This window comes from Salvia hispanica, chromosome 2, assembly GCF_023119035.1.
Source record: "Salvia hispanica cultivar TCC Black 2014 chromosome 2, UniMelb_Shisp_WGS_1.0, whole genome shotgun sequence".
Taxonomy (NCBI): domain Eukaryota; kingdom Viridiplantae; phylum Streptophyta; class Magnoliopsida; order Lamiales; family Lamiaceae; genus Salvia; species Salvia hispanica.
This window is the reverse complement of record NC_062966.1, coordinates 18,711,840-18,721,985: the sequence shown is the minus strand read 5'-3', so window position 1 is coordinate 18,721,985 and position 10,146 is coordinate 18,711,840. Positions and strand designations below refer to the sequence as shown.

The window sequence follows — 10,146 nt, the reverse complement described above, 5'->3', positions numbered from 1 at the left end:
TTTATCAACACGCTAGCGATATTTTAGATCGTAAGAATAAGATCAAGAAATCAAATTGCAATCATAAAAGAATGTTAATTAAAATTGGGAGAGTCCTAATTAGTGATGGGAGACATGGAATTATAAATATGAGAGCATGCATGTATTTAGCCTTAGTTTACTAAGTTGGTTTGGTAAATTGTTGAATAAAATATTACTCTAGATTTAAAATATTATTGTTGAATGATTTATTTATATTCTGTTGTCGAATATTATTTGACATGAATCATGCACTAATAATAGAGTGGATATGGAAAATGTGATTTAATCATTAGATCAACGCGGCGCATAAAATTGAAATGGTGAAACATAAGAGGTGGGTGCGGTCATAATTTAGGCTACGGTGTGAAAACTAGTTATCACTTTCAAGTAAAAATCCTCTATTTATGATTCCTTTCATCTTTATCTTTGAAACTTTTTTCATAGGGGTTATCAAATCAACTAGTATTATAAAATATTAGGACTACTATTTTTTTCATTCAAATTGTAAGTTTATCGGAACACGTAATATAGGATAAAATAGAAGATAAATACACAAAATAACGAATTATTACAATATATTTACACGCAAATGTATAATCCATTAGTGAGATGCATGCGTAAAAACATCTTACATGAAGTAATCTCAATGACAAATTATATATCTATTGCATTCTTTAGTTAATGTAAAATCCTGCGCAAAGTTTAAAAATGAATCTCATCTTATCACAATAAAAAAAGATTTTAACTTGCAATTAAAAGTGTAATATTTGCCTTTGTCTACATGTTAAAATCTTGGAGTACTTTTAAACTCAATGTGGATTTTAAAAAATAGGAAGAAAAGTGAATGAAAATATTAAGAGAATACAAGTGCCACTTTATATAGCAGGAGTACTATTAATTTTATACTAATATAATAAGTTAATGAAATATGATCTACTTATAAAAAAAATTAAAAAGAGAATTAAATTGCGGACGGATCGAAATAACAGATAAGTACAAATATTCTTTCGTTCGTTGATGAATGAGTATATATTACTTATGAGAAGTTTATTAAATGAAAAACACTGCTTATTATAAGAAATGTTACGAGGAAATACAATGATTTGAAATCCCAAAAAGAATGTTATGCTGCGGCAGCTAACATGTGGTAATAAATAAGTTGAAAAGATATGACAAATCCGCAGATAATCATACCATTTCCACTTAAACGGTAGACACATATGCTACAATTATAAGCTGAACATTGACCTGACATTAAATCATAATATAATACAAAGTTGAAGATTTGCACATCATGCTGCAAATTCTTTTTGCTCTGCTACGTGTTACAATTATTTGGTGACGAAAGGGAAATATACAGTTAAAATATCAATATATGTCATGACCTAATCAAATGTCAAGATCAAGGATATAGGGGGAGTGATAAATAAAAATTTCCTACAAGCATGAAAACAGCAACAGTTTCGTTGTCTATAAATTGTAACATTTCAAGGATTACAAGAAAATCAGATACAAAATATGCTTACATGTTTCACACTGATGGAGGAGACTATAGTTGACAACAACAATATAATCTCAAACGCAAAGCAATTTTTCGCACAAATCTACGGCTGAAAGAAATGCGCAATAGTTCCCGCTAAGTCTACCTCAACTACATAGCTACATCTCAAATCAAATCAAAACATGTATGAAATGATTCCTATAATAAGGAGCACAATGAACTCTTTACGGGGATGTATGGACCTGTACTCTCTAAATGTATGAAAAATAGACCGGGTGAGGTTTTCACATAAGAGATTGTTCGGTAGCTGGCTTAGGTAGAGAAACTGACCCGACCAGATTTTAAAGCTCATATCAACAGAGAAACTGGCAACAAGCCAGAGCCATCTTGCAATTTGTGTCTTCGTGCCAGAACGATGAAAACAAATGAACTTGAACAAAACAGGCACCTCAAAGTATACCAGTTGCAATGCTCGAGGTTGAATTTATCTTTAGGGATTGCTCAGGAACATAAGTAAGACCTATCACCCAAAAAGCATCATGTGATTTAAAATGAAGAAAGCAACTAGAAACTTTTACTGCCATCAAATCAATAGCATCATGCGATTTTTGTCATCTCCACCACAACCCACACCTCAGTCAATACATGTACTCAGTAAACAGAAAGTTCATATACGGTGTACTTTTTTTTATATATACTAGCTCTTCCTTTCAGCAGCGAAATTTTGAATCAGAATTGACAAAAATATGTACCAATCACATACTTCTCTGTACTTATATTTCCCTATTTTCAAAAAAATCAAATGTGTAAATTCAGGTGCAATGGTTCTGCTTTTTACCTTTTGCCCTAACCTCGACTTGAAGAGAATCAAGAGTGATAATTCCATCAGTCAATGGAAGAACTTCAAGCTTAACAGTTGCTGTAGATTGGGAAGGGACACATCTGGTTCAAGAAGAAAGAAAAATTTTAAGGGGCGAAGTTGAAAGAAAAACAAACAGAAATTAAATATAACATACCCTAGAGGAACTCTACTCTGTAACCATAAATGGCTGCAACCCATATCAGTGTTTTGGACCACGTCAGACATGGGTACAGTTTGTTCATTGCCAGATACAGATTGTGAACTATCTTCCATTTTGTGCCCATAAAAAACATCTGCTCGCCTATCACTTGCTAACTCGATGGAATCTGAAACTGGACTCAGAGGAGAATTGCTCAAGGACACTACAGAAGGAGGAGAAGTAAATGACGCTGGTGCAAGAACTGTTAATGTCAGGTCCTCTGAAGTCATATTTGATGCTTGAAGAGTTAAAACCTGAAAGTTCAAACAATTAATATTGCAGTAGTAGGTGTCAACTCTTAGATAATTAAATGAAAATGAACAAAAGGAACACAGCTGAATTTGTATATAACCTGAACTGGAAGCTGGGTTCCATCAGATCCAAGAGCTTGCCCAGACATCTCAGATGCCACAGAAACCATAAGATCCCTTGAAATACGAGGCCTCCAGCTTGTCGGCTGCTTAAAAAACAACTTTGATTCTACAACATTCAACCGACAGAATGAGAATTAGCACATACATAAGGTTCTCCACATTAAGTTATTATCGAACTTATCCAAATTATACATCACTGTACCAGTGTAATTGCATCGACATGAAACAAGAACAGCAAATTGATCGGTAGATGATCCATTATTCTTTGCACCAGAATTCAAGTGAGGCAAGCTTGATGAAGCAGATGCTGCTGATACGCGTGACAGTCGTGGATTACCATCACTGTGACCCTTTCCATGCTTCCACATTGTAGTTGCTGGTTTCAGAATAAAAGAATGTTCTTCACCTCTCCTATCAATTATACACCATATTAACTGCTTAGATGATTGAGATTAAGGAAGAACAGAAAACCAACAGGAAAAAAGATAAGGTCCCTGTGTAGGACATGGCAATTCCTGTTATATCTGCAATATCAAGTGACAAATGAACAAATTCTCAAAACAGATCAGGTGATGTTTCTTTTATATTTGGATGAGTAGTTCCCTTTAAAGAATAGAAACTGTTCAAGACTAAACATTATTTACTTTATATCTTTCAAACCAACTCTTAATACTACGTCCGTCCACAAAAAATAGACTAATTTTACCATTTTGGGCCGTCCACCAAAATTAGACCAATTCCAAATATGAAAACTTTTAAACAAATACTAACCCTACACATCATTCCAAATGTGGATCTCACAATCCACTAACACTACTTCTACCACCTTTTTCCTCCTTTCTCTTACTTTACCAATTACGCATTAAAACCCGTGCCATTTACAACTTTGTCTATTTTTTGTGGACGGAGGTAGTATGCAAAAGCTTGATGTACAGTTGAATAAGCCACTCTGTCACTTTTATTAGATCAACTACCAGCAGCGTACTCTTGGACATAGCAACATCATTATTCTTAGCTGGTCATTTGGAAATATTAGGGATTTCATTGTTGTCTTAATGGCGTTTGGCAAGAACTAACAGTCAACTATAAAATTCTTACTTGCCTAAGAGACAGAACGATATTTACCCTAGCACAGGCAGTTATACATAATTTATGTTGTACTTGAAACCACATATCTGATACAAGTCTTTTATGTACTTTCGGCTGGTCACTTGGAAATGTTAGGGATTTTATTGTTGTCTTCATGACTTTTGACAAGAACTAACAGTCAACTATAAATTTCTTACTTGCCCAAGAAGTAAGAGGCAGAATGATATTTAACCTAGCACAGGCAGTTACACATAATTTATGTTGTGCTTGAAACCACAGATCTGATACGAGTCTTTTATGTACTTTCGGCTGCCAAAAGAGTAATTTGCAATTTACTGACTGTGTACTAATAAAGCCAAGCACAGATAACGAAAATTTTGTAAGTGTATTGAAAGCAAGCAAAACAACAGCAGCACAACACTCCTGGCTTCAATCATGCAAGGTAGAACAATAAGATATCTAAATATTTTTATGTGCACCGGGAACAAGACCGGTTTGTATAGGGAGAAAGACAACATGTTATCATTAAAAAGGATAGCCTCCATGTTGTCAACGAAGATGGTTCTCAAAAAAATTTGAAAAAGAGAAGAAATAACTTCTCCAGGGTTATTTCAAATAAAACATAAGAAAATGCAGAGCAAAAGCCTTTAAGCTGCAAACATGTTCTTAGCAGATCAACAACCAAAATTTCATTATCAGGACTGAGGACACAAGTTTTAAATAACTGATGCACATGACAATACCTCAATTCTAGATTTGGTAAACTGCAGTTGTTCCCAGATTCAATCCAAGCAATCGGTAAAAATAATGGTGGTCCACCTTTTGATGCCTCTTCAAAAATAATCGTTATGGAATCTATGAACACCACTATATCTGGTGCATGAACGGGGGAAACATTCTGCACAAATAAGCTTATCATTATTTAACGCATTAAAATCCTAAACCAAAAAAATCAATACTTTTAGTAAGGGCATCTCATGTTTTCTTTTTGAAAGGAAGCATAAATTTCATAACACCTAGAGGAATGACAAAGGAAGTAGGATAGAGGCAATAAAAGAAACTATACCTTCACATGTACACAGAGAAGATCATCTGTGTTGCAATCAACAGAAAAGGAATTAATTTCTACAGGTTGAATCAACTCAATTTTTCTTCTCCACCTTCTTCCAGGTGTAAATATTCCTTCCAAACCACACCGAACAGAAAATCTTTCTTGTTGCAGTGGCACACCACGAAAAGATAATAGTCCCTCATCTCCACTTTTTCCACTTCCGACAAACTTCTTGAACGAGAACTGATTCCAATCTTCTGGGTCGATAGTAGGTTTAGTTTCAGGAGTGGTGGCAGCTGCGAGTGGAGTAGCTGATTGAAATGTAGCTGCAGGTGGAGTAGCTGATTGCAATGTAGCTGCAGAAGGTGTAGCTACAGGTGGTGTAGCATTTGGAGGGATTGAGGACATAGAATAACTTCTAAAATGTCCAAAAGAAAAGAGCTGGGAACTTGAAGAGCTAGGTACAGCAGGTTTCACAGATGCGCTACGAATACTTGAACTGGAACTCAGTGCTGGAGGAGGTGAAGGACGAGATGGAGGAGGAATAGAATTATCCAATGGAAGTAACCATTTTAATAATTCCCCATAAGGATCTCGATTGAAAGAAGTAGGAATATCCTGATTCTGAATGCTCGGATTTCTGTCTTGATGCTTCTCAAATTGTATAATCTCCAGGATTGGATCCATAAAAAACTGAGTGCCAATATTTAATTGTAAAAGCACCTGCATCCTTCCAAAAAAAAGTGAAATTCAAATCAGTAGTAACACATAAAACTCAAGGTTGCTACTGATTAAAAATCTGGATATAACAAGTATTTCATGTCAGCCGTAGTGCAATAAAGCCTCCATGTATATGGGCAGGAATGCTATATTTTGAACCTAGATAGGAGATCCCCCCTAGCCACATGTATACGTTGGCCTGCCTATGCAAAGGACTTAAACACAGTATTGTCTATATCAGTAACACAGCTGTAGATTAAGGCGGGTTCAAAAGCAAAATGCAAATATACTTTCTAAACATAAATTACTGGCACATGCGACCACAATTACAAAGTTAGAGAGATCCTCATTGCAGCGTGATTCTGTCATAAACCTTAGATGCATTTTAAACAGGAGGCATAGCATTTTAAATTGAGAGACTGACTATATGTCAAGTAAGAAAGCACAAAATGCCTATCGACATTGCTATGTATGGAACTTCCACTTTGTTATAAATCAAATCGGTAGTAAGACAACAAATTGGCACAGCTAGCTTAATGGATGTAGCAAGACTTCTGCAAAAAAACATAACTGATAGAGCAGCGAGCTTCTCCAAAACAGCATTAGCAACTGGGACATAACTATCACAAAAGAAATTATAGCTCACACTTGTCTATTTTTAAATATTCCAAACCACATAACAAGATGCATGGTATAACACATATCACACCTTCAATGTTTTTTATGATAACCTGCAACCCAATAAACTAAGATGGGCGAATTAAATCAGACAAGAAGAGGTAGATGATTTTTCAATCTTTATGAACACAAACATAACGATAAAAAAGTAAACATAGGCCTACAAACTTTTCCCAAGTTAATTTAAAAACACACCACTATGTCTCCATTTGGAAGTGAGCAGCACTTGGCAACACCTCTTGCCAGTCCCCCAGATGTGCGTGAATCAAATTTTCCTTTGTCAATCGAGGCACTAGCGGGATTCTTCTTCTTTCTTGCAGTTGCAATTTCTAAAGAATCTCCTAGAAGTTGTTCTTCAAATGCAGTGGAAGATTCGGAACAGTTTTCTCCTGCTCTTCTCTTGGACCACAGTGGTTCATTTGACTCAGCAATTCGCACAAAAAAATGTGAATTTTCAAATCTTCGAAGCAATCGTTCAGTCTGTCTTTTGTGATCTTCCATCCTAAGGAGAGACTCACCGGTTGAAACATCCTTGCATGAATCAATCTTCTCTTCTGTTATGATTTCATCAGTTTGATTATCTTTATCATCAGAACTTTTGACAACGATCTCAGGGACTGGGCTTGCTTCTCCTTCAATGTTCCCATTTTGTTTTTTGAAGTTTTTCCCAATTCCAGTTTTATTCATGACAGCAGCAACTTTAAAAGGTGTGATTATTTCCATATCCTGCTTATAGGCAGACAAACATGCAAGAATTCGGATTTGTTCACCTAAGATGATGACATACGCAAATTGTAAGAGTTAAAATTAAGATCTAGAAATAATCAAGCTAAAAAGAGGGCAAATATATTGGCTCAGAAAAAATGCAAACAAACACAAACAGATACCGGGAAAAACAAAGCTGCGGTCCAGGGAGCGTAATGAAAGTATATCTGATGCCTCATTCCAATTGTCTGGAACTTCTTCTGGGGTAAGAAGAAAAATCCACAAGTTAAAATAGTTCAGACAAAGCTTCAAACATAGCAATAAGAGCAACTCCAGTTAAGCTAGTTTCAAAAACTAAAAATAAAATAAGTAACTCTGACAAAGCTCTAGGTCAACTCTATCAGCAAATCAAAGCCACTATAACACTTCAAATAAAGCTTCAAATATATGCTGGCAGAAGTGAATGCTTCAAGCAATCAGATCCTGGAAGTTATACTGGCCAAGAATTCATCATCCCTAATGGTAATTAAAGCATCGTCTACAATCATTCTTATGCCACATCTACCTTTCTTTCCTGTCAGCCATATTCCTCTTCCACTTGCATCCATCTTAGATATTTGCCTTAGCTATCACCACCGTTCACATAGATGGCAGCCTTAACTTATCTAGTGGATTATTTATACATGAGAAAATAGAGATAGGCATTATTTTACTGGGATTGCAAAATGACAAAATAACATGTCTAGAGAGCTTAAGCAATATCTAATGTGACTACTCAAAGGAAAAGCTGTAGCCTGGTGGTCTAATCTTGTTTTCAAGTTTCAACCAAGGGTTTCAAGGCTGGCACCGTGGAGCTCAAACTTTATAAGAGAACCTTCGGCTCAAATGTATTAGCAGCACTAACAGATCTTTGATAATTCCGCATGATTATGCAAATGCTTCATAAAAATTACTACTACTATACTATTTATCTTTTTCACAGACAGGCCACAATTATCTCTAGAAGGTTAGAACAATTTTACAGAATCAAATGGTGCCAGTAATAAAGAGCAAGAGTGTGGTCATACTGCATGGAATAACTATCAACCCATCATCTTCTGTAACATCTATATGGCTGTCTACTTGATTATTCTTTCCACTTGAATCTGCTTCCATGCCATTCTCATTCCCAAATTCTTCACTTTCTGAGTACCTTGGCTCAGAAGATGTGTTTTCTCCAAATGGATCTTCAGCAATCAGACCCTCCAATGTACTAGCAGCTTTTGACACATAATTTGCCTCTACCTGGGTCTCTTTAACAGATTGCTGACTGATGCTGGACCTCAGCTTCAAAAAATTCATTTTCCACTATAATTATTTCTGCGACATCAGGAAACATACAATCTTCAGGATCTAACTGTTTCATAGCTTCATAAGGAAATTGAAAAATAATACTAAAAGGTAAGTGAAAATTCATCACTCCAGATTCCTTTGATCGATCGCTAACCAAAAGACCCCAAATCCAATTTCCCCATTTCTAATGTCAAATGCACGTAGATCAATCAAAAGGCTTAAAATCGAATGATATCAGCACAATCGAATCCTCGTACACACAAAAAGCCTAAATTCAAACAAATTCACGAATCACAAATTCAGAACATAACACAAATAACTTGGCCACATCCAAACCCACTGATTCCGCAAAACCAAACTAATCCTCACACTTCAAACAGTCAGCTGCATCAATAACTCGCATAATTCTCACTATAACGCAATACCACGCGACTCAATTGGATGCAAACGACAATTCGAGCTGAGAATTCAAAAGTGATCCGAATATTGACCTGATCCGGAAATGGCGGTTCGCCCGAGAAGCGCGGGGCGGTTCGCGACGAATCCGATTGCGGTGTGATGGAATCACGCCAGATCTGGCGATGAACCGAGAGCAGTTGAAGTGGAGTAAGGCTGCCACAGTTAATAGTAATACAGTCTTCTTCCTCGTATTACTGTGGTGCTGTAGTACTAAGATCTTTCAAAAATCTCAATTTTGAGGGGAAAAGGGAAATTAAAACGACTGCTAAGCTCGTTTTTTTTAATCAAATAGTTCATATAAATATAATTTCTAGGGTTTAAACTATAATATCTATTGTTTTAAGCACTTAATTTCTCGATTCTTTTCCACTTGAAAATTCATAAATTATTTGGATTGCCTTAAGTAAATTCATATTTGTTAGGTATCTTTAGGCCATGTTTGGTAGGAGTACGTAGATGAGTTATCACCCATATCAAATATGCCATTATTCTCTTATTCATGCTCTAACATTTTTTTAAAAAAAAATTCAATAAGTGATTAGTGATATTTTATTTAACATACACATTAATGTCATTCAGTTTTCGTCCGATTGGTATAACGTAGGACAAATAAGGATGTGCTATGATAAAATTAGTATGCAATTTAATGTTATTGTTTGACTGGATAGATTATATTCAAAATATTTTTAATAAAATACGGTTGGTAAGACTTATAGTAATCACATTTTTATATAACATTTAAAATGATTTATAAATGTTTTTCTTATTTAAGCTTCTTTATTTAATAAATTAAGAATGGTATATCTACTGATTTATACTCCCTCCGTTCCATAAAAATATAAAAAAAATATGAATAAGACATGAGAATTAAGAAAAAATTAGTAAAGTAAGAGAAAAGATTATAAGGTAGTTAAAGTAGGGGATGGGATCCCTATTGTGCAAAATGCCACAGCAGCGGATACTGTGGTGATCCAAAACCATTCATTTCTGAAATTAAAAAAACAATACAAGTATGTGAAATTAAAAGAAGGTGTAGATCACCACAACATCCTTCTGCGGTGGCATTTTGCACAGCAGATGAGCAGATGATCTCAATCTGTTAAAGCAGTGTTAGTGAATAATGAGATCCACATTATTAATAGTGTATTGATGGTG

The 10,146-nt window shown here is 35.2% G+C and overlaps 1 protein-coding gene across 2 annotated transcripts; it reads right to left on the bottom strand.

Annotated features, from left to right (window-relative positions):
• Positions 1–1,432: 1,432 nt before the first annotated feature.
• On the bottom strand, positions 1,433–9,234 carry LOC125205915. Of its 2 annotated transcripts, none has more exons than XM_048105119.1 (11): positions 9,024–9,234; positions 8,268–8,559; positions 7,383–7,460; positions 6,691–7,265; positions 5,113–5,820; positions 4,790–4,944; positions 3,160–3,368; positions 2,936–3,063; positions 2,539–2,837; positions 2,361–2,464; positions 1,433–2,042 (listed from the first exon to the last, which is right to left on the bottom strand). In XM_048105119.1, exons 2-11 carry the CDS (start codon positions 8,539–8,541, stop codon positions 1,972–1,974), a joined length of 2,601 nt encoding a protein of 866 aa, XP_047961076.1. In that variant the 5' UTR covers positions 8,542–8,559; positions 9,024–9,234; the 3' UTR covers positions 1,433–1,971. The 2 variants fall into 2 exon arrangements, with proteins under 2 accessions (XP_047961076.1, XP_047961077.1); XM_048105120.1 differs by having other exon boundaries at positions 7,383–7,457.
• Positions 9,235–10,146: the final 912 nt, after the last annotated feature.